This window comes from Mesoplodon mirus, assembly GCF_964341445.2.
Source record: "Mesoplodon mirus genome assembly, chromosome: 2".
In the NCBI taxonomy this organism is placed as follows: Eukaryota; Metazoa; Chordata; class Mammalia; order Artiodactyla; family Ziphiidae; genus Mesoplodon; species Mesoplodon mirus.
The window spans coordinates 159,794,512-159,819,253 of NC_138977.1; the positions used below are offsets into that span (position 1 = coordinate 159,794,512).

General features: G+C 47.7%; 1 protein-coding gene across 1 annotated transcript in view; it reads left to right on the forward strand.

Moving 5' to 3' along the window:
- Positions 1 to 24,742, forward strand: part of LOC309816156 (uncharacterized protein C4orf50) — a gene marked incomplete at its 3' end in the record, with an annotated part of 50,574 nt that overhangs the window by 15,618 nt on the left and 10,214 nt on the right. Inside the window, exons 7-13 of the mRNA XM_082643362.1 lie at positions 2,513 to 2,692; positions 3,776 to 3,903; positions 5,377 to 7,872; positions 13,194 to 13,286; positions 15,016 to 15,189; positions 19,600 to 19,656; positions 22,272 to 22,454. Coding sequence (XP_082499488.1) covers positions 2,513 to 2,692; positions 3,776 to 3,903; positions 5,377 to 7,872; positions 13,194 to 13,286; positions 15,016 to 15,189; positions 19,600 to 19,656; positions 22,272 to 22,454 — 3,311 coding nt within the window. The remainder of the gene's footprint in view (positions 1 to 2,512; positions 2,693 to 3,775; positions 3,904 to 5,376; positions 7,873 to 13,193; positions 13,287 to 15,015; positions 15,190 to 19,599; positions 19,657 to 22,271; positions 22,455 to 24,742) is intronic.

The following is a 24,742-nucleotide window of genomic DNA, read 5'->3' on the forward strand; positions in this document are numbered from 1 at the left end:
ATTTTCTTCTTTCAAAATAATTACACGTTAAAACTAAAGCCAAGTAAAGTTACCGGCAAATGCTCCTGTGAGTGTTGAAAAGCAGGGAGGGCTGGCAGCTCTGAGCAGAGGGGGGCAAGAAGGGGGAGAGAAGGCCCGGATCAAGTCCGGAGACCTGAGTTCAGGTCCTGTTCTCCCACTGTGTGTGCTTTGTGACCTTGGACAAGTCACTGTCCCTCTCTGAGTATTGATTTCATCACTTGTGACATGAAGTGGGTATAGCATCATCTCGGAAGTCCTCCCCTGGATGTTAGCTCCTCGAGGCAGGGGTCTGTGTGTGTTACCCATGGCTGTGTCCCAGCCCCAGGACAAAGCCTGCCACATAGTAGGTGCTCAGAAAGTATTTGTTGAACTGAATGGAAGTCAGCTTGGGTACTGGAGCAAAATCCAAATAGAAATGAACAGCAAAATGATGGTGGCCTTTGACACTGCCCTCCGCCTCCCTTTCATCTGTTCCCTCCTCCTTCCTTCTGCTTCTCTCTCTTGCTTGCTCTCATGTCTTTGAATTTCTGTCTCCCTTTTTGCATTCCATTTCCTCTCTTTTTTTCCTTTCTCATTTGCCTTCTCTCTCTTCCTCTCTCTTGTGCCTTCTCTCTCTCTCCATTTTCTCATCTCCACCTCCTTCCAATAGCGATTTTAAGTTCTTGACAAAAGTGTTTAATTCTGATCAAGTGGGAAGCTAGTGGAGAAAACCATGAGGTACCCCAAGGTCTGTGGGCAGAAGGCACCTGTGGCAGGTTGGCCGGGCCCATCTGGATGCAGAGCAGGTTTGTGCCCAGACCCCTCTGGTTTTCATTGGTCTTGGCTGGGGCCCTGTTCTGGTACTTGTTAAAAGCTTCTGGGTGATCCTCAGGTGTGGCCAGGGTCTGGTCTCTGAGGAAAGCTGGACAAGACACAAACTGTAACACAGTAACTGGAAGGTCACAAACTTGGGGTATGAGGAGGGGATGCTGCAGTGAGGGAGGGGCTTCATTTGGGGGAGGCTCAGGGAAGCCTCATTAAGGATCTGGCCTTTAAGTTAAGCCCAGAAGGGAGCAGCTGGGCCAGGCAGAAGGGTGGGGAGGAGAGGTGTAGGCAGTAGGCACTAGGGGTGCGAGGCCCCAAGGCAGGAGGGAGAAGAGTCCATCCAAAGAGCAGAGATGGGTGTGGTGAGGCCGGGCAGGCAGGGGTTTTATCTTTCAGGGCAGTGGGAAGGGTTGGAAACAGGAGGGCAACCTGAGCCGGTTTCCATTTCAGTGCAATTGCTAGGCTGCCAAAGGGTGTGGAAAGGAGGGGCAGAGAGCCAGGGGGAAGGAGGGTTTTGCAAGGAGGCAGCATGCGACCAGTACCCTTCCCAGGAGGATGCGCCAGGCAGGCAGGAAGAACCGCACATGCCGAGGCCAGCAGGAACCAGGGTGGGGGGACAAGGAGGCACTGTGAGAGGAAGCCAGGACCAGGAGTGTCAGGGGCTGCGGTGACAGCCCTGGACGGCCTCCCGTGCCTGACTGCAGCACAGGAGCTGATCCCGTGGACTGAGTTGGGGAGGTGAGGGGGGACTTGCAGGTCAGAGGGTCCCTGGCAGCTGCGGGCAGGACGGGAGGGGAAGCAGGAGTCCCAGTTAGTGGCCAACGCAGGGGTCTGCTGAGAGCAGGTGAGGACCTGGGGACGGGGATGGGGCATGACCTGTCCATTTCCGTTTCCCCCTCCCCTAGAAGAGCACCTGACCCACAGTAGGAGCTTAATAAATGTTTGCTGAATAAATGCACGGCGAGTCCGGAATGTCTGCCTTTCAGCAGGTTCTGTCTATCCATCCAACTGTCAAACCTTTATTAAGCACCTAGTGTGTGCCAGGCTGGAGTGACAGTGCGGACCGAATGAAGGCCAGTTTCCTTCCTGAACGACCTCAGGTCTAGTGTGGGAGCAGGTGGGAAGCAAACAGCGCCCCTTAGAACCGGGCTAGACGTACCCGGGGCAGTGGGAACCTGCAGGAGACCTGTGCCCTGGCCCCTCGTGGGTGGTGGCTGGAGCTGCAGTCAAGGTGCTGCCTCTAACGTGCTCTGTGGGGTGAGAGGTGGGCTTTGGGTTAGGGAAGCTCCTTGCTACAGCCCAGCTTGCCTTTTGGGGTGAGACCCAGAGGAGGAGGGTGCTGCCCGGAGATGCCTGGCTGTGGCGTTTGGGGCCTGTGGACAGTTGAGGGACAGGACTGCCCGGAGGCCAGGGCAGTCTCCCACCTCGGGTGGATACAGAGGGAACTTCCGCACCAGAAGGAGAGGGGACTGGAGCCTTTGGTGCCACCTTGAGGGGCCCAGAAAAATCTTGGCTGAATGGACAACTCCCCATTGTCTGCTAAATGGACGCTGGGTGCTCACAGGAGACAGTTTGGTTGGCAGGACCGAGAATGCAGGACCAGGGCCCTATGGCCAGGCCACTGCCCTCTGCTGTCCTCACCTGGGGAGGGGATGCGACTCCCTCCAGGGGTCCTTGGGAGGGACAGGCTTGGAGGGTCCCTTGCAACCAGGGACACTCACAGCTGTCTTGTCTTCTTGTGTTTTTTTCCTCAAGGACGCCCTGGGCTGTGTTCAGGATGAATCGCTGCCCCTGCCCTGGGAGGAGGCTCCGGATGCCTGCGGAAACCGAGGCCCCGACAGGGCCCCTGGACCAAGGGGCTTGGCAGGTGCGCGGGGGGCCCCGTGTGGACATCCACTGATGGGCCAGCTCTCTTACGACATCCTGATGACACAGCAGGGTGGCGGTCCCTGCTCTACAGTCAGGAAGCTGAGGCTCAGAGAGGTAGCATTGCTTGCTTGATGCCACACAGCTGGGAAAGGTAGGATCAGAGTCCACAATGCCCACGGCAAGGTCTGTGACTTAGGCTCAACCCGACACTTAGGCTCACTCCCTCAACCCTCAGAAGGGTGCCAACCAGGCAACGCACGTGCTAGCCTCAGGCAGCAGGGGTCCCTTCAGTGGGATTTGTCTTCACAGAAGACCGTGTCATGACCAGGAGCTGTTCTATTCCCCTCCCCCGCCCCAGTGACAGCTCAGGTGTGAGACAAGTGTGAAGTCTGGGAGTTGCTGGGACCCCCTTATCCCTAAGTTGTCCCTAATGGGAACCAATATCTCTGCTAATAGTCTCGGGTGCAGCTTCCGGGGTCCCTGCTGCAAAAGCCACTGCACGCAGGGAACCCCAAAGCCACGGTGTCCACAGTGGCCGTCTGTGGTTTATGTACAGTTTTCCAAGGTGAAATTCAACTTAAGGATGAGGGGGTCAGTTATACCCAGCGGGGCTGTTGACCAGCAAAGCTGACCTTTCCCCTCCATCCCCTTTCTGGGGAACAGAGCTGACAAGTCAAACGAGGTCAGGTTTGTCCTTGGGGAAGGGGGCGGGGCGTGTCTGGCAAAGCCTGGGCATCAACTCCTCAGTCTACGTGCTGACCGTGAGGGGCTGGGGCCCAGGGATTATGACCCTGTGTGACCATGAGGGTGCGGGGCCGGGGACATGTCGTGGGCTTTGTGGTCGGAAGAGGTGGCTTCCAGACCCGATTCTGATGCTCACTAGTGGATGTCATTCCCCATCTCTGAGCCTGGGTTTCTCACCTGACAGGCAGTGGTGGCCAGCAGGCCACTTTTGGAGGCTCAAAGGCCCTGAGTCATGAGAAGTGCTGTCTCATCCTAACAGCAGATGGCACTGCTGGTGGCAATCATGGGAAAGCTCCTAGGAGGGTCTTCTTAACTCTCCGGTCCTGTCATTTCCCAGGCCAGCCCTCCGAGGGACCCCGCGCCTGGGACTGCATCGGGGCTGGACAAGGTACTGCTGTCTTGATCCCAGGCCCGGAGACCACGTACAAGTTCCCAGGGGACCTCGCAGGATCTGACCATGGACAGGTGAGGCCAGAGGCTTTCTACGTGCCTGGGGTGCCAGCTGGGTCTGATCAGCCCTACTGTGTGTGCTGCACAGTGTGGCCACCACGCAGAAGGTGGGAGAAGGAGGTAAAGAAGCTTGGGGTTTGGAAGAACATTCTGGAAATAATTGAGAGGGAGATTTGAGCCCTGGGTGGGGAGTGGGCAGGAAGGCTGTGTGCCCCAGCTGTGTGCCCAGACCCAGCTGCCACGTAGCAAACTTCATCTCATTGAAACCTCCCCGCCAGCAATGGGGCAGGAGCCATGACCCCCCGTTCTGCAGAGGAGGAAGTCATGATTTCCCAAGGCCTCACAGCCCTCTAGGGGACTGGGATATTCACGTCTCCATAGCCCACACTCTGCACCACACTCTGCCTTATGGGTCAGGAACCTGGTTCCAGCCAGCCCTGATGCGGTTCTGCGGTTCTAAAGAGGGGGGGCCTTCCTTGCTCGCCTACTTTCATTCATTTACCTCCTGCTCTGAGCCACTGCGTGGTGTGCTGTGTCACACCCAAAGTGGGAAAAGACCAGAGCAGTCCCTGGGGTGGGGAGAGCTTCACAGAGAAGCTGGGGGAGTAGTTAGACAGACAGGAAACCAGGGATGGACAGCGAAAGGGCAGGCCAGGTGGGAAGACCCGCCAGGTAAAGGTGGTGAGGCTGGGAGCGCTGCGAGGTGCGAGTGGGGTCGTGGTCGTATGTGAGCCGAGGGCTCCTACTGAGCCTGGATGAAGCCAAGTTTCATCTCCCGGGCCTCAGCCCAGCCTGGGTTTGTTCTCTAAGTCAGGCCAGTCCTCCTCTCTGGTTAAGCTCATTGAATAAGTAAATATAAAAAGATATTCAAAAATATCTATGAAACACCTTCTGTGTGCCCGGGACTATTCTAGGCAGATAGTCTACACCGTGCTGTCCACTAGAGCCTTCCACAGTGCTGGCAATATTCTGCACCTGTGCGGTCCGGTGTAGGAGCTGTGAACCACGCGTGGCTTCTGAGCGCCTGAAACGTGGCTGGTGTGACTGCAGAACTGAGTGTTAACTTTCACTGAATTGCTTTAAATTGGAAGAGCCCCGTGTGGCCTGTGCGGCTACCGTATTGGACAGTGCAGGGCTATGGGAGGAGTTAAACAATACACACACACATATCCTACATGATGTGAGTGAGGGGAGGGCGCCACAGAGCGAGGGAAAGGGGGTGAATGGACAGACAGTGGTGGAAGTGGTCAGCAAGGCCTTTTTGAGGAAGTAACGTTTGAGCTGAGATGTTAACGAAGCCAGAGGGTGAGCCGTGGCGGGGGGCGGGGGGCAGAGGGAGGGGCAGGGGCAGAGGCCCTGGAGTGCTAACAGGCCCGGGGTGTTAGGAAGACCTGTATGGCTGGGTGAGGAGATGAGCTCAGAGAGGTGGGGAGAGGCTCTATGGGGGAAGGGGCCGCTTCACCCCTTCTCTTCTCTTCCCTCCCCTAGTTTACTCTGGCTGAGCCCAGCTTGGACGAACAGACTGTCCTTCTCATCTGTGGCTTCCCCCCGGGGCAGGACATGGACGGCTCACTCCTCCCGGTGGAGCTGGCCTGGATTTCAGAGCAGAAGCTAGCAGCCACCCTGGCCCAGGTGTCCTTCCTCCCAGTGCAGACGTATACACGCCCTCCCTGGGGGCAGGCTGGGGACTCGGCTCCCCTGCCACTGCCGTGGCTGCTCCTGGAAGATTCCCCAGAAGAACTGCAAGCCCAACAGGTGCTGGAGGCCAGGCCCCCACCTGCTTTCTCCGCTGCAGGACGCCCCAGCCGGGATCGTCGCCAGGCAAGGAACCACGATGCCTCCCTCTGCCGGGAGTCCCCATGCATTTCAAATCACCGATTTCCCAGGAGAGGCCCCAAGGACCTAAAAGACTCTTGCAAGGAGGGAGGAGGAACCCCAGGGCAGAGACCGGAAGGTGCCAGGGCTCAGTCAAGTCAGGAAAGCCGTGAGAACCTGAGCCTGGAGGCTGCTGTCAGGGCCCCAGAGGGTGTACGGAATGAGCACAGGGCTTCCGAACCCCCGGCTGCAGCCTGCTGCCCTGGGCCCAGGTGGGAGCTTCCACTGCCCCTTCCTCAGGGGGAAGCCTCAGTGTCAACGGAGGGTCCTGAATCCCTGAGCAGGAGGGGGTGGGGGGGAGGGCATGTCTGGAGCCTCCAAGAAGGAGGAGAAGGGGGAGAAGGGGCAGGAGGGCTTTCATCATCAGAGGAGGAAGAGACCGCCACAGCCGCCTTCTCCAGGGCCCACGGCCCCAACGGGCCACCGCCGGCAGGAGCTCAGCCCCTTGCAGAGCAGGGCAGAGCCATCAGGAGAGTTCCGGGCAAGGAGGAAGACTACGTGTGGTCTGGAAACGCTCTGCTTCTCCCAGAGGGAAGCCCTGAGGACAAAGGACAGGAAGAGGAGGAGGAATTGTCACATCTCCAAGGGTCCAGCCCAGGCCACAGGGATGTCCGGGAGGAGCCGGGCTCCGAGGATTGTGAGGCCAAGGAAATGCTTTTCCTACTGCAGGAGGGAGATTTGCCACCGTCTCCTGGATTGGCTTTATGGCCCGAGGGGGCCCAACCTACCAGTCACCCCCGGGCTCCAAGCAAAGGCTGTGAGGGATCTGCGTTAAAAATAGAGGAATTTGAAAAGGAGATGGAGGCTTGTTTCCAGCAACTCTCCATCCTGAAGCCTGGGAGTGGGAGGCATGGCCAGAAAGCTTCCTCGTTGGCAGGAGAAAACTGGAGCTTTGCTCGGAGATGGCACAGCTGCCAGGAGGACGCGTATCCTCAGCAGGCTTTGGCAAACCAGCATTTGGATATTTGTTATGCCAAGGAAGCAAACCCCAAGGAGCCTGATGAAGACGTTAAACCGGGAGAGACTGGGGCCCTAGGAACTGGAGAAGTTCTTCCAGGGCCGGTGCTGGATTTGGTCAACCTGAGCCCGGGCCCGCCAGAGGGGTCCTCTGAGTGGGGTCGGAACCAGCTCTCTCAGCAGCCGAGAGCCCTCGAGAGAGCGAGGACGAGGTTTCGTCAGCTCATTTCTGGATTGAAGACGGAGAGAAGCAAAGTTTTACGTGACAACGCCAAGCTTCAGGTAGATCAGGAGCGGTGCCACAGAAAACTGCGTGTCCTGGAAAAAGAGAGGGAGAGAAATGTGAAAAAAATATCCGCACTCAAACAGGATAACGGCGTGCTGTTAGGAGACATCTCTCACGTAAAGAGGGAGCTGGACCAGTACGTGCAGGTCATTTCCGACCTTGAAGACTGTAACAGGAAAAGTTACTGCAAAATTTCTGAGCTCGAAGAGGAAAACGAGAGATTGAAAGGGCACCTTGGGCAGCTCCGGAAAGCCATGTCTGCGAGCATTCGAAAATCCAAAGGCGTGATGGAGTGCATCACCCTGGAAAACTGGGAGCTCAGTGCACTGATTTCGGAGCTTGGGGTCAGTTATAAAGAGCTGATAAAGGATATAGTGCTGGGAATAGAAGACATGATCCAGGCCTTCAGGGGGGAGAACGAACACCTTCTACAAAGGATCCGAGTCCTGGAGGGGGAAGTCGTGTGGGGGAGCAGCACAGATGAGGGACCTTTGGTGAGAACAGAGGAGTATCTCCAGGGAAAAAACATGATGGCGGTGGACCAGGTGAACACTGTAGAAAGGGGGGTGCAGGTGACCCAGCTTTCAGGGCAACTGACTGCAGGAGGCCCTGGGCCACCCTCGGAGCAGGAAATGGGTCTGGCTGGAGGGTGGACGGGACCTTGTTTAGGCCTGGAGGATTCCAGGTGCGGTGCTGATTCTCCTGCTACATCACTGGTCTGGGGAAATGCCGCAGGATCCAGTGCCCTGCAAGGAAACACCGATGGGGCAGGAGTGAAAGAAGCGCATTTGGAGAAAGACGACGAAAGACCACGGTGTTCTGAAGACCAAGGGCGAGCTCTGAAGTCCCCACGCAGTGGCCCCCGGGTAGGTTGACTCTGCATGGCTGTTTAATCATCTTGCTGAGTTATAGCACTGACCACACCCTTTACTACCGTGTCCTCCAGCAGCCCTAGGAGGGAGGAACAGTCACCACCCCCATTTCCCAGATGAGAAAACGTAGGCACAGAGAAGTTAAGTAACTTGCCCAGAGTCACACAGCTAGGAGGGGTTGAGCCCAGACTCTACCTGGGCAGTCAGGCTCCAGAGTCTTTATTCTTACCCTGGATAAGATAATGCGAGTCTGCCCCTCTGTTCAGGCTGTTCAAATTGGTATCTGGTGGGACATGGAGTGGGTGTTTACACTTTAATATTAGAGCTTTTACTTTCAGACCAAGGAGTTTTTCAAGCACCTCAAGTTATAATTCTGTACATTGAGTCTTTTTTTTTGGTATTTATGTATTTATATTGAGATATAATTGATATCTAACACTGTGTAAGTTTAAGATGTGCAATGTGTTGAGTTGATACATTTCTATATTGCAATCTGATTACCACCATAGCTTTAGCCAACACCTCTATCACACTGAATACTGGGTCTTGAAAGGAGAGAGCAGTGGGCTTTAGAACTCAGTCAAACAGGGTTCAAACCCAGCTCTGTGCTGACTACATCCGTTAGTTCTCTGAGTTGTTTTCCTCATCTGTGGACAATACTCGACATTCAGGACTGCTAGGATGAAATTTATTTTTCCAGTGGTCTTGAATGTGTCTGTAGGATATTTAGTGTTGAGTCCTTTTGTATATATTCATATCTGATCTCTCTGCCTGTCTGTCTCTGTCTCTCTGTCTCTGTCTCTCTCTCTTTCTCTCCAATTTTATGAGTCATTTCACAGGATCATTTTTTGGTTTTATTGATGTTCTTTATTGTATATCTGTATTTTATTTCATTGGTTTCTTCTAATATCTTCATGGTTTCCTTTCTTCTACTTTCTTTTGGTTTAATTGGCTGTTCTTTTTCTGGCTTCTTGTGTTGAAAGTTTGGATCATTGGTTTTCAACTGTTCTTCTTTTGTGATTTATGCCTTTAAATCTATGCATTTCTCTCTAAGCACTGTTTCAAGTACAACCCACACATTTTGATAAGTTGTTCTTTTTATGTCTGTTCAGTTCAAAGTTTAGCTTCTAATTTCTATTGTAATTTCTTCCTTGACCTATGGGTTATTTAGAAGTGTGTTGTTGAATTTCCAAGCATCTGTAGAATTTTTAGTTATATTTTTGCTATTGATGTCTAGTTTTATTTCATTGTTGTCAGAAAACATACACTATATTATTTATTTTTTTATTATTTATTTATTTTTTTTTTTTTTCTGTACGCGGGCCTCTCACTGTTGTGGCCTCTCCCACTGCGGAGCACAGGCTCCGGACGCGCAGGCTCAGCGGCCATGGCTCACGGGCCTAGCCGCTCTGTGGCATGTGGGATCTTCCCGGACCGGGGCACGAACCCATGTCCCCTGCATTGGCAGGTGGACTCTCAACCACTGCGCCACCAGGGAAACCCCACTATATTATTTTAATCTTGAAATTTGTTGAGATTTTTTTCATTGACCATGTTATGGTCTATTTTGGTAAATATTCTATGTGCCCTTGCAAAGAATGAATATTGTGCAGTTGTTGGGTATTAATTAGCCCAAGCTGATTAATTATGCTAATCAAATCTTCAATATCATTACTGATGTATGGTCTATTCGTTTTGTCATCTACCAAGATGGCTTTTGAAATCTCTAACTCTGAGTGTGCATTTGTTTATTTCTTCTTTTTGTTATGTTAGTTTTAATTCATATGTTTTGAAATTATTTATTAGATATGCATAGATATAGGATTATGATGTATTCCTGGTGAATTGACTCTTATCATGATGAAATGTCTCTCATTATCTCTCACATTTCTTGCCCTAAAGTTGACTTTGTCTGATATTAAAGTACCACATCAGTTTCTTTTCATTAGTATTTTCATGGTATATAACTTTTTTACACCATCCATCTTTTTGCTTTCGAGCTATCAGTATCTTTAAAGTATGTTTGTTAGAAACAACATATGGCTGCTTTTTTTTTGTTTTTTTTTACTTAGTTCAGTTTGACGTCCTCTGCTTTTTAGTTGGGGTGTTTGGTCCATTTACATTTCATATACATAATTGTGTAATTGGCTTTATGTTTACCTTCTTGCTGTTTCTTCTATTTGTCTGTTCTGTTCTCTTTTCTTTTATTCCTTCTTTCTGCCTTTGTTTTTGGTATTAGTAAACTATTTTCTATTATTCCATTTTCTTCTCTATTAGCTTATTTTGATATACATTTTAGTGTCATTCTTTTAGTGGTTACCCTAGAAATTTCAAAATGTAGGTATTAATTTTTAAATTTTACTTTAAATTAGTACTTTTACCATGTCTCAAATAGTTCAGAAATCTTTTAATAGTTTACTCCATTTATTCCTTTTCATCCTTTTCATTGTTTATTTTTGTCAACTATGTTACTTCTATGTATATATACCTTACAAAGTGCTTTTACTGTTGTTGTTTTAAACACTCAATAATCTTTTATGTTTATTCATATCTTTCTACATTCTTGTGCTGTTCATTCTGTCTTCTACTTGTGTGGATCTGTTTTACGTCCACCTGAAGAACTTTGTTATTTTTCGCTGGTGATGAATTCCCTCAAATTTCTTTTTATGAAAACAATTTTTCAACTCCACTTTTAAAAGATTTTTTTCCCTCTGGATTCAGAATTTTAGATAAGAAGATATGTTTCCCTCTTTTGACACTTTAAAGATCTCATTTCATTGTCTTCTGGCTCCCACAGTTTCTGTCCAGAAATGGAATAATTTGTCTTTTTTTCCCCTGAAAGAAATGTGTCATTTTACCTCAGACTATTTTAAAGATCTGCTTTTCATCTTTGGGTTTTGGCAGTTAGACTATGATGTGCTTACATGAAGTGTTATTTATGTTTATCCCGCTTGGTTTTTCTGAGCCTCTTGAAACTGTGGAGTCATATCTTTAATCAGATTTGGAAAATTCTTGGCCGTTAGTTCTTCAAATATTTTGTTCTTTTCTATTTTTCTCTCCTCTCCTAAAAACCTAGACTGTTTTTTCACTTTATCCCACATCTTTTGGAACTCTTCTATTTTTTTCTCTTTGTGTATCAGTTTGAATTTTCTATTGACCTGTCTTTTAGTTCACTAAACATTCTGCTGTTCAGTTCTGCTGTGTCCTGTTTTCTAATAAACCCATCCATTAGTTCTTAATTTCATTTACTGTATTTTGCAGTAGCATATCCATTTTATCCTTTTTAAAGAGATTCTGATTCTCTGTTGAAATACTCCACATTTTCATTCATTTTTGTCTGTCTTTTCCTATGTTGTTAAAAAATATAATCATACTTATTTTGAAGGTCTTGTCTGCTAACCCCAATATCTAGATTATCTCTGAGTCTGTTTCTATTGGCTATTTTATTTCTTGGTTAAGGCCCACTTTTCTGCTTCTTCATGTGACTAGTAATTTTTTTTTAAGTGTTGGACATTATGTGGAACATGTAGAGATTCCTGCTTATTAGCTTCCTCTAAAGCATGTTGAGTAAGTTTTGTTCTGGTAGGTAGCTGAATGATCAGAAGACCATTATTCCTGTGCAGGTCTACTTCAGTTTCCCCCTCAGTACCAGGGCTTGATTTTACTCCTCAAGTGTGGTCCTTGCTTCTAGGGCATGGCCTTTCAGTGGTATCAACTGAGTTCCCAGAGCATTCACCCAAGACTCTCCACTTCGGCTAAGCCAGAACTTTGCTATCTTTGTAGCAGTGTGTGACCTCCAAAATCTCTTTAGCAATTGATCTCCCAGCTGCTGTTCTCTGCTAGGCATCAGAGTCTTACACTATGTTGCACCACGTATGATTCAGCCAAGGACCCAAGGGTATTTCTAGGACAGTGTCTGGATTTCTTCTCTGCGGCTCACCTCTCTCTGTTGCTTTGTCCCACAAACCCCAGCTGCCATAGCATCCCTGAACCCCAGTCGCTGATTCCACTTAGCAGGACCACCATGTTCAGCATGGGATCTATTTCCCTGAACCATGGTTTGGAAAATGTTCCAGGGACAATGTAGAGCTCACCTTGCTGTGCATCCTTTTTCTCATGGATTGTAGCCCTGCATTGGCTGCCATTTAATGCCTGCAAAGAATTGTTTTTATGTAGTTCCCTAATATCTTGTCAAATCCCAGCTAGTAAGACCTGGTGGGAACTAAAACTCTGAGGAGGTGAATTTCAAGCTGAGAGTCTCAAGGTTTGAAAGGAGCAGCAAAGGAAGAACATTCCAGGCAGAGGGAGAAGCAAGTGGCCAGCCCCTGAGTCAGGAATGAGCCTAGCTTGCTGAAAAGCAGAAAGTAGCGCAGCATGGCTGGATCGCGGTGGGCATGGGTGGGGTGTGGTGTGAGATGAGGATGGAAAAGTTGTCATGAGAAAGATCACAGAAGGCCTTGTAGGCTCTGGTTATGATCACTTCCAAATGCAGTGGGAAACTATTGGAGGGTTTTCAGCAGGACAACATGATTAAATTTCTGTCGTAAAAAGATGCAATCTTTGATGCTGTAAAGACACAGGGAGGACACAGGGAGAACAGTCAAGAGGATTTTTGCCAAGAGATGATGCTAGAATAGAGGAATTTTTTTAAAAAAATATAGAGGATTCCAGATAAAAACTAGAGTTAGAATCAATGGGATTTGTTGATGGACAGGAGGCAGAGGGTGAAGAAAGCTTCCTGTTTCCCTCGTCCCAAGTTACAAACCTGATCATGTTTTGATTTGCTTAAAATAAAAACCTTAAACCCTCTGGGTCTTCCTGTCACACTTGGTATGAAGTCCAAACTCCTTTTGGTGGGTTATAAACTGGCCCCTGGGGAGCTTCAGCTGTTGCTGGATACATTCCCTAGTCTCTGCGCTCCTGTTTCCTCAACCCAGCCCTCCCACACCCCAGCTTTCTCCTGAGAACTGCTGCTCACCATCCAGGTCTCATTTTAGGGCATCTCCTCCCAATCCCCCAGGATGGATTCAGTGCAGAAGCAACTCATGCACATCTCTCCCCAACTCCGCTTTCAGTGGTGCCATTTTGGTAGCTTGCAGTTGGCCATGATGGTATTTAAAACACGGAAATCAGCAAATGTTCCACATCCGTGTGCCCCTCCCTCCCTGGAGAGTGGTTGTTACGCATTCACCACACACCGCTGGGTGGCAGTGGGTGCCTTTGATTTAGTGCTTCCCTTGGGCTCCGGTGGCCTCCTGGCTTCCCCTCACCACCCTGAGCCAGTGGCTTATTTCTGCGTCAACCTCCCCCGCCAGACAGAGCTCCCCGAGGGCCGTGTTCCCCAGGGCTCCCAGCCCAAGTGCAGCCTGCGGCTACAGCATGTGCCTCTGAGGTCTCTTAGGGAGCAAGTGAGTCATGGGTCGTTCACAAGTGTCACTGAGTGGGCCGGCCTCCACCCTACACTTATATTCTCTTTAGAGTAATGTCTCTTAGGACCCTGGGGATGAAGCCCAAATCACCGCAGAGGAGAGAGACAGCAAAGGCACCAAACTTCCCAGAAAGGCCACGTTGTTTTGCAAATCTTGGAGCTGGATCTTACGGAACCATTCGGAGCACCCATCTGTTTTTGACGGGGCCCAGCCTGTGAATCTCAGGCCCACAATCTGTGAATTTCTATTAACTAAAAAACAAAACAAAACAACACATTCTGCTATCGTATTCCTTGCTTACAAGGGAGAGGCCTGATGGGCCACCGGGTCGCCTTGACTCTGCTTTGTCTCCCTTCCATCTTCTCTCTCCTGCCCCTCCTGCCATCTCACACCCAGGTCAGGAACACATGGAAGAGATGATCTCTGTGGGCTTTCCATTCCCGGGGTGGCTGCTTTCAATGAAAGCTAGACTGCCAGGGCCAGGAGCAAAGGCATTTGAGACATCTCTGAGTTTCTGGGACCCCGGACACATTGCAATTGGAACTTTTACTATTAGCAGGGCTGCTCCTTCCCAAGGCCACCTTAGGAGCATGAATCAAGAGCTTAATGATGCTCAGGGCCTTGACGTAGAAATTCCCCTCTGATGATCTCAGGGGAAGAACCAGAGGTGTGTCAGATAAGGCTTTCTATCACAGCCCCAATTATAGCATCAGTATATTAGAATAATCTGAGCGTTCAACATGTCACAGAATACTGCATAGATACTAGCAACAGGGTTTTCGACATTATTTAATGATATGGAAAAATGACCATGACATGGTATTAAGGGAGAAAAACAAGATACAAAAGATATATATGGCATATAAATGTATATAGAACAAAATATGTGGGGATGTGTGTGTGTGTATATATGTGTGTGTGTGTGTGTGTGTGTGTATACACGCATATATACATATATATGCATGCTTATGTATATGTATGTATACGTTATTAAAAAATAAAAATTTAGAGTCCAGAACCAGTGGGGGCAGTAGCATCACTGCCATTTGACCACACTTCCCATGGTGATAAATCAGCCCCTTCTTTCTCACTTTCTGCCCTCCCAGAAATTCCCTATTTGATGTTCATATGAAACCCACTCGTGTTTGACCCAAGAAGGGTTAGAAGCTATTTTGTACTGATTTAAGAAGAGTGTTTTGGGAAAATGCAGTATATTCTGTTTCATAGAAATACGTGAAGCTTTAGTGTAATAAGCATCTCATAATTGGACTTGAACACTAAATTTCATTCATCATACTGTGTTTCAGTATAATGGTGACTGATGTCTATTAAAACAAAGTCTGGAATACCATGCCATTTCACATATTTTTCATGTGTGAAAAAAATTTTTTTTGAAAATAACACTTTAGAATGCTATTCTGTGATTCCCTAGACCCTTTCCAGCTCTCCCACTCAAGGGTAAGGGCACCTGGGTAAGGGCATAGCAGAAAGACTGAAAATATAAGATAATATATGGGTAATAATGATGTTTATGCTGGCTAATAGTTTTTGGAGTGATCTCTGTTACTTTATTTTGTGGCATTTATTGACTATGAGAAACATGTAAGTAGGAGAACAAATTAAGAAGGAAAACGGGTACTGTCTGTTGGCTAAGGCAAATTACTTGGAAGATAACCTAAGAATTGCAGCCAAATCTGTGATTCCGCAGCTCCAGGACCCTGAAGCTGAGGCTTCCAAGGAGGACCTCAGGCTGTGCATCAGACAACTTCATCACCAAGTGCTGACCCTGCAGTGCCAGCTCCGAGACCAAGGGTCTGCACACCAGGAGCTGCAGGCTTCTCGGGATGAGGCTGCCCGTCTCCAATGTGAGCTCAAGGACAAGGTAGGCTGGGCCCACGCTTCCCTTTCCCGCCTGAAAACCAATGTTCCCTCACTTGGGAAAGTTTTGAGAGTAGAAAAAAGAAGTAGGTAAGATCTCACTGGCCCTTTCCCGCTGTTTGTAAGTATTTATTAGATTTTGAAAGTGCAGAGCAGTATAGGGAAGAAAAACCAGCCTGTAATCCCTCCATCCAGGTAACCTTTGTTAGATCTACAAATAGTAATACATGTGTATGGCTTTTTAAAAAGTCAAACAGTTTTTTTTAATAAATCCATCTACAGTTTATTTGGGGATAGATTATGAGGAAGGCATTTGATTACCTTTTTCTCCAAGTAGATAACCAAATATAACTTCATTCTTTTCAGAAGGCATATTTCCTCCATGGATTTGACATGTCCTCCTTTTTGTCAAACAGTTTTTTAAATGTTACATAAATAAAAGTCCTTTCTCTGTAAGGAGGGAAGTGGGTGTGAATATAAAAGAGCAACAAGAGAGGTCCTTGTGGAGTTGGAATGGTTCAGTATCTTGTCTATGGTAGTGGAGACACAAGCCTACACAGGTGATAAAATTGTACAGAACTTGGTACACACACACACAAACATACACAGGAGAGATCCGAATAAGAATGGTGGATTGGGATTAGCAGATACAAACCATTATATATAGGATGGATAAACAACAAGGTCCTACTGTATAGCCCAGGGAACTATATTCAATATCCTGTGATAAACCATAATGGAAAAGAATATATATATATATATATGTGTACATATATATATATTCTGCATCACTTTGCTGTATAGCAGAAATTAACACAACATTGTAAATCAACTATACTTCAATAAAATAAACCTTTAAAAAAAGAATAGTGGATTGTATCCACATCAATACCTGGTTGTAATATACTATAGTTTTGCACAACGTTCCCATTAGAGGAAACCAGGCAAAGTATACAAGGGATCTCTCTGTATTATGTTTTTAAACTGTATGTAAATCTAAAATTATCTCAACCTTTAAAAAATGCAGAAAAATATAGTCCTTTCTCCCCCTCAACCCCAACTCCTTCTAACTTCCATTTTTTTCAATCCTATCTACCCACATTCAGTACGTGTGTGTACATATATGAAATCGTACCATACAGAAACATTCTGCATCTTGCTATTATCATTTAATAAAAAATTTTGGTGATATTTCCATATCAACACATGCAAACTGAACTTCATTACTTTAAATGCTTGCATATTATTTTTCAAGAGACCAAACCATAACTTCCTTAACCAATTCTTTGTTTATGGAAATCTAAATTGTTTCTGTTACTTTGCTTTACAAACGAACATTTTATACATTTTATACATCTGTCTTGGGATGTGTTTCTGCTACATCCTAGTGAAAGAGTTACTGGGTCAAAGGCTATGTACATAATTAACTTTGATCGATAATGGCAAATAACCCTCCAAAATGTTGCATCATCTACACTCCCACCAGAAATAAATGAGTGTATTTGTTTGGCTACAACTTGTTACCCTGAACCATATCACACTTTACATTCTTTTTGGCAAAGCGATGGGTGAAAATACACTATCAACATTTTGGAGTGATTTCCGACTCTTTCTTATGCATTCTTTGTATAATCGAATACACTATACATGGAGTTTTATGTCCTCTGTCCATGTTGCTTCATAGCCTTTTTGTCCTTTATTTTTTGGACTGTGCAGTAATCTATGGGGTGGATGTGATTTCTGTTCCCCTACTGTTGGATCTATAGTTATTTCCATTAATTTATATATCATTGTTTATATACAATAGTTCAGAGAACTGGGATTACTGGTTTAAGGAGAAGAAATAGTGTTCATTCTAAATACATATTGCAAATTTGCTTTCCAAAGTATTGGCACCTACCTCCAAAGCCAAGGCAATTAATGAGGGTATATTTTTCACTGTGCCCTCAACCAGCATAGGAGGTATGATGACTTTTTTGTCCTGTCTGTCACTGATCTGTGAAAAATAGAACTCCAGTTGCACACGTTAGACCTTTTTACCCTATCCAGTATATGTTTAAGTCTATTTTTTATTCTTTTCATTCTTTTTGTCTTTCTCTGCTTCAGTTTGGATATTTCTTTCTAATTCGTCTTCCAGTTAGGTGAGTCGAATTTGCTCTTAAACTCATTATTTTAGTTCTTCATTTCAGGTATTGTATTTTGCAGTCTTAGAATTTCCATTTGACTAATTTTTTATAGCTTCCAGTTCTCTGCTGAAATTCTTGTAATATAATTATTAAACATTTCAATCAAGTTATTTTCAGGTCTGTCTCTGATAGCTCCATTTTACATTCCCACTAACAATGGATGAAGGTCCCAACTTCTCCACATTCTCACCGACATTTGCTACTGTCTGTCTTTCTGTTGCTAACCATCCTAGTGGGTGTGAAGTGGTTATCTCACTGTGGTTTTTTTTTTTTTTTTAAGAAGATGTTGAGGGTAGGAGTTTTTATTTATTTATTTATTTATTTTTGCTGTGTTGGGTCTTCGTTTCTGTGCGAGGGCTTTCTCTAGTTGTGGCAAGCGGGGGCCACTCTTCATCGCAGTGCGCGGGCCTCTGACTATCATGGCCTCTCTTGTTGCGGAGCACAGGCTCCAGACGCACAGGCTCAGTAGTTATGGCTTACAGGCCTAGTTGCTCCGCGGCATGTGGGATCCTCCCAGACCAGGGCTCGAACCCATGTCCCCTGCATTAACAGGCAGATTCTCAACCACTGCACCACCAGGGAAGCCCCTCACTGTGGTTTTGACTTGCATTTCCTTAATGGCTAGTAGTGTTAAGCATCTTTTCATGTGTTTATTTGCAATTCATATATCTTTTTGGAGAAATGTCTATTCAGATCCTTTGTCCACTCTGTAATTGGGTCGTTTCTTTTCTTGTTGTTGAGTTGTAAGAATTTGCTATATATTCTAGATACAGTCCCTTATTAGGCTGTGCAAAATTTTCTCTCATTCTGTTGTCTTTTCACTTTCTTCTCGTCTGTTTTTTAATTGCAAATGCCCAAGTACACAGCTCACAGAAACATATTCATGCTATTTCTTAAACTGAAGTGGAGAGAAGATTTCATCCAAGCCTGCAAATATTATCGTGTGCCTTTCAAATAGAGGACAGTCTGCTTGGAGCTGGCATTTCACTCTTCAAATATATTCAGAAACATGTGCCAAAATAGGAATATAGAAATGTTCATTAAAGCTTTGTTTGTAAAGCAAAAAAACAGAAACAATATACATTTTCATAAACAAAGAATTGGTTAAATAAATTTTGTTTCAACCTCATGATTAAATAATATGCAAGATTTTAAAAGAATGTGATGGGTTTGTATGTAGTAACATGGAATTAACACCACAATTTTATATTAAGTGACAAAAGCAAGCTGTAAAACATTTTGTATAGCATAGTTTCATGTGTGTGTATATATACACATATGAATTCTGATTATTGTTATGTAGGGTTGAAAATAGTATTAGAGGTCAGAAGAGGTCAAGGGGAGAGGAAGAAGTACTTTTATTTATCTAGCTTTCTTGTACTGACTACAGAGGAAATCAGAGAGTGAGTGAGAAGAATTCACAGAACACCTGTCTTATTGTAGCTTATTGCCTTTTGAATAGAAGACAGTCCGCTTGGAGCTGGCCTTTTACTCTTCAAATATATTCAGAAACATGTGCCAAAATAGATGCATAGAAATGGTCATTTTGTGGAACAGGAATTTAGGCAGGACTCGGCTGGGCAATTCTGCTCTGCAAAGCATCAGTGGGCATCAGTTGGTGGTATTCAGCTGGATGCTGGGCTAGGCTGGAAGGTCCAAGGTGGCTCACACACATGCTTGCCACAGAGAGTAATAATGATTTATATTCATCGAATGTTGACCAGATGCCAGGCCTTGTCTTAAGCACTTTATAGGAATCGATTCAGAGTCCTTATCCAATCCTCACCTTTAGGTGGGTGCTAGTACTAACCCCACTTTACAGATGAGAAAGCTGAGGCAGAGAAAGACTTGAGTTGCACAGGGTCACAGTTCTAGTGAGTGGCTGGGCTGGGGTTAGGGTGTCTGGCTAGGGAACCTATAGGTTCAACACTACACCAAAGAACTCTGGCACCTCTGCGGAATAGGGAAGTCTTCCTTCCTGAAGTAAGAGGCAACAGAACTGGCCCTGGCAACTGCAGTCTGGCAGAGCTCATTCTCCAGTGCTCAGAGCATCCTTCCTCCTCTGATCTGGCCAAGGAGCTGATGGGAAAGGTCCCTGTTCCCACCGAGAACTCCTGTGGGGAAAGAGGGGAACAAGAGCCAACCTCTCTGAGCATGTCTTGCCTGTGGACGCACCGAGCTGTGTAATCCACGGCTCAACATTTGCAAAAATCTCGGTTCTCTTTCAGCTTGATGCACTTCAGAAAAAGCACCATGAAGCAAATTTGGCTGTGACTCCTTTGAAGGTAATATGTGTGTGAAATCAATATGAAATGTCCCTTTCAAAAGAAAAAAGAGCTTAGTATTTTTTCCATTAGGAGGTAGTCCATTTCTATTGTGTAAAAACACTGGAAAGAAGATGGAAAGAGACAAATGGCACCCCAAGTCCCTATCTGAATCTAGCATTTGCATGTATTTTCTTCCAGTATATTTTACATGTGTCTGAGATCCTACTACACCTGTACGTCTGCGTCTGGCTTTTTCCGCTTGGGAGTATAACCCATATAGGGGCTGTCCTTGTCTTTACCAGCCTTTGAAGCTGCTGTTCATGCTGCAGTCTAAAGCAGGAGACACTGCAGTTCATAAAGCTGCCAGACCCTTTCGGGTGTTCAAATCCCTCTGTCGATTCTCCTTCCCTTTCTCCCTCCCTCCCTCTCTCTTTTGCATTATTGCACATAAACACCATGATGCACATTTTTTATTAGAAAAGTTTTCCCCACATATCTAGACATTTCTTGAGGACAGATTCCCAGAAATGGCATTACTGGCTCACAGGGTTTAACATGCTAATTGAAAGTGTAGTTTGGTTGAGGTGACACATTTAATCTCAAATATGGCACCTGGATTTGGGCAGTGGACCTGGAGGGGCTGCTTTTTCTTTCTACTCCCTGGGCAGGGTGGGCTAGGAGGGGCTCTGGATGGGAGTTAGAAGGACATGGTTGAGCCCCGGGACCCCACTGATTTGCCAAATCCCACTCACTCTGAAACAACAGTAATTCCTGCTCGGCTGCTCTCACAGTTTCTTCGGGCCCTCCATGGATGGTGTCCATGGAAGAGTGGAGAGCAAAGTGTAAAGCTCTTGAAAATGGGAGGTTTTCTTGCTCCTTCGTTATTTTCATCATTTGCTATGTACCATTTACTTAAATGAGGACCATAACCCCTTGTACACGACAAAGCATTTGCAAACTCAAGATGGAAAGAGAAACAGCACCAGCACCACGTCATTCACATGAGGCAAGGCCTGAGCAGAAGAGGTCGGACTGGACGGGAGGAACCATAGCGATCTGGGTTCAAGACCCAGCCCCTCCCCAGGGGCATCATTCACTGCTGGAGGCTCAGTTTTCTCATCTGCAGATGGGAACTGTGATTCATAACCTGGCGTGGGAGGTTTTGTAAGGATTCTAATGACGATGGCCACTCTCTGTTGAATGCTTGCCATGTGCCAGGTACTCCAGACATATGTTCTCAATAGCACGGTTTCTCAACATGTCAGGAACATGACCACTACTCTATGGATAGGGAAACTGAGGCTCAGAGGGATGCAGTGCCTTGCCCATAGTCACACAGAGCTACTCAGGGGCAGAACCAAGATTTAACCCAGTTCTGTCTGATGCCAAAGGCTGCAACCATCCCCTTGGCCTCGCTGTCTCTCCAACAGTCCAGTGGAGTCATTGTCACCATCAACAATGGCCTATTTCTTGGGAGAGCTGCACATAGTAGGTGTTCAGCTGATGCTGGCTGAATGAAGAGGCCCTGATGTTTTAGGGATGTGATTCAGGGGGCCTGGGGCACCCCAGCGTCCAGGTCAGACCACCCTCCTGTGCTGCCTGCCTGCAGTACTGGGCACCCGGACATCACCACCTAGAAACTGATGTGCAAAGGTCCCTGACCCTCTGGGATGGGCTTGGAAGGGAGTTCTGGCAAGAAGGGGTCATCACCTCCTCCGATGGAGCAGGAGATGGCAAAGTTTATCAGTCCGTCCGGACATGCACAAATGTGGGAGGTCATTTCATGGTGGGAGAGTCACGAACTCGCATCACTCATGTAACACATCTCTCCCATGGGCCATGCTGTGCCCAGCCACGGCATAGGGATGGTGCCGGGGATCCAGGGGAGTATCAGTCTTGACCTTGAGGATCCCCCAGGCTATGTGGGAGACAGACCCACAAATACAAAGATTAACTGCTGGGAAAGAAGGAAGCCAGGAGACTGGGCACAGAAAACCCCAAGTCCTGAGCATGAGGGAAGCCTGCCCGGGGAGACGATGCCCAGGCTGGCCTCTGAATGGATCTGCGCAAGACTTTTCTGGGCTTGAGACATGAGCTACAGAGGAGTGATGAGGAAGTTCTGGGGCGCCAGGGTTGGGGAGTGGACCAGTGTGTCTGGAAAAAGAGCAGTGAGGAAGAGGGTGGTCGTGATCGGGCTGGAGAGGCACAGGGACTGGTCTGACCTTTTGTGCATGAGAGCCTGCCTGGGCTGGCCCCGTGTGTGTGCTTTGCCTGCACCATCTCCTTTGGTCCTGGTGCCCTGATGATGCCCAGGGTACAGATGAGCAAGTCGAGGGCTAGAGAGGAGCTTGTCTCATAGCTAGCTGAAGCCCACGCCGCCTACCCATCCAGAAGGCATCCAGACAGCAGTGAGCGGCCCCTGGGGTGGTGGGCAGCAGTGTGGCCCATTGTTTTCAAAGCTGGCTCTGGCTTCTGGGTGGAGGGAGGGATTGCAGGGAGGAGGCTGAGCTAAGGCAGGGCTGCGGGATGCAGAGCAGGGAGCCGATGCCCTGCCCCCCAGCTCAGTCATCCAGCCCCCCTGGGAGTCCTGTATGCGTGGACCCACCTGACAGTCTTCCCTCCCACCCTTTCAGGCTAAGCTGGCTTCCCTGGTCCAGAAGTGTCGGGAGAGGAACCACCTGATCACACACCTGCTCCAGGAGCTGCACAGACACGGGGTGGAGAACCACCAGCTCTCCAAGACGGCAAGCAACATGGTGAATGACGCGGCGCTGGCTGAGTACACGGCCACCTTCTTGGCTCCGGGGGTCCCACAGGTAGATTCCCACAGACAGCCCTGCCCTCTTCCTGTTGAGGCTGTGAGCTCAGCAACCTACCCTCCACCTGCCTGACCTGCCCTGTGTCAATTCAGCATCAAACAAGCACCGTGGCGTTTATTTCACTAGAGGGATCTTTCACGTGTGCCTCAAGACCTTAGCACTTACTGCCTTCTCTGGCAGACTTTTTTGTCTGTCCTGTAGCCCTCCCATCCGTCCTTCAGGGCACAGTTCAGGTGTGACCTTGCCCAGGAGTCTGCTCTAAATTCCATGGGCCACAGGATTAGCCACACGCCCCTCCGTCCTTCATTGCACGTGGATATGACTGACATGGGACATTTGAGGGATTTGCCCCCTCCTGTTAGGGGAGTTTTGTCAGCGTTTCTCTGTTGAAACCAGAGCTGCTTCATATCCATTTCTGTCCCCCTAGTGCCTGGCACAGAAAAGCTGCTCAGGGAGTATTTGTTGAATGAATGAAGTAATGAAGTAAATGAATGAGCATCTCCTCTCCTAATGGTCTACAGAAGAGGGAGGAAACAGGCTCAGAGAGGTTGGAAGTCTCTCTTGAGGTCACACAGCTACCAGGTAGTGCAGATGGTGATGGATACCAGTTCTGACCCAGGTCTAGTAAACATGCTCCCGGGTCTCTGCCTGGCTCTCAACAGTGGTACCTGGGTGTCTGTGTGCATGCAGCACCCTCGGGTGCTCAGCTGAGTCTGCCCATGCGCGTGCACGCACACACGTACATGCACACACGCAAGCGCGCACACATACTCAGGCACACAGTCCCATTCCTGGGGACCAGCCAGCTGTGCCCCCACCAGACTAGCTCAGCTCCTGATGATGTGAGGGTGAAATGCAGCTGCTGCTGTGCACGCAGCCAGCCCTGTTTTCCAGGGTCCCTCCTGGGATCTGCCCTCAGGGGGGCCTGCTTTTGGCAGTGTAGCCCCAGGCCTGAATCACCTTCCTCAGCCTTCCCAGCCCAGCCTCTGCAGGCCAACCCTCTCTGTCCCTTCCTTCCCCCACAGCCTTCAGGGTTTTAGATGTCCTCTCGTCCAAATTGCCACGCAGCGGACATGGACAGCAGGAAGCCAAGGGGCCTGCTCAGGGCCATGGCGACTTGGTTCAGAGCCAGAATTTGAATCCAGAGCCCCAGACTCCCGGTCCAGTGCTCATCCCTTTGCCCAAGGGTTTCAAGCCTCTTCAGTGGCAGAATAAGAATGGGGAGAGAGGTCAGCATCTTGTCAAGGGACCGGGCACAGTCCCTGTGTCCAGAGTTCCAGGGAAGATGTTGGATGCAGCAGGTGTCACCTGGGAGGGAGGCTGGACGTGTGCTGAGAAAGCATCATTGCAGTGAGGGCCCCACCCTCCAAGGGCTGCTCTTGGTCTGGCAGGCTCTGAAATTAGACCCGATTTGTTCACTGGGATTGAACAGGCTGACTCACATTGACCAAATTCACAGAGACTGAGGTATAAACCTGAACACTAACTTAATAATTTCCCATGAGAGATCGAACTATGTGCAGGATGAAATATTGGACGGATGAAAAAATAATCAGCATATTCTCTCCCTATAGTGGAGTTATCTAGAAAGTCAAGTTCATTCATTCATTTGTTCATTTGTAAGTCAATATATATTTATAGTCAGAAGGTTATTCAGTGAGAACAGAGGGGGTTAATGGTGTCATCAGCCTGATGCATTAGTTTCCTGTAAGGATGTGCTCCGCATGCCTCCCCTGGGGCCAGGGTGTCTCCCCACCCAGACCTTTTGAAAGGCTATGGGCAATCATAAGCTTCTACTTCCTCCTTTTAAGGTGACTTTGAATCTGCTGTGACCCATTTTGCATTATTTTGCAGTTCACCTCACCAAGAACACCCCCATTTTCATGATCTGGGGGGCGGCTCACTGTTCCCTCCACAAACCACAAAAGCCTAGCTCTGCCATTTTATTCCACAAATATTTATTGAGCACCTATTGCCACAAGTCAGGCATGGTGCTTGGGGTTGGGGAGAAATGGTGAACCAAACAGGCCAAAACGTGCATGCAGTCAAGGAGAGAAATAATCATAAATTATAGCAAGTGTCAGGAAGGAAGGGCTTAGACAGAGACTGTGTGTGTGTCTTTGGAAAAGACCTTAATTGCTCTGAGCCTCAGTTTGCTCATCTGTAAAATGGGAATATTACGACCTACTTGGCAGAATGGACATGAAGACAGACGGAGATCATGAAGCACCTTGTGCAGGGATGTCCCATGAGTTAGGAACCTGGTCCTTGGGTGGGCAGTTGCC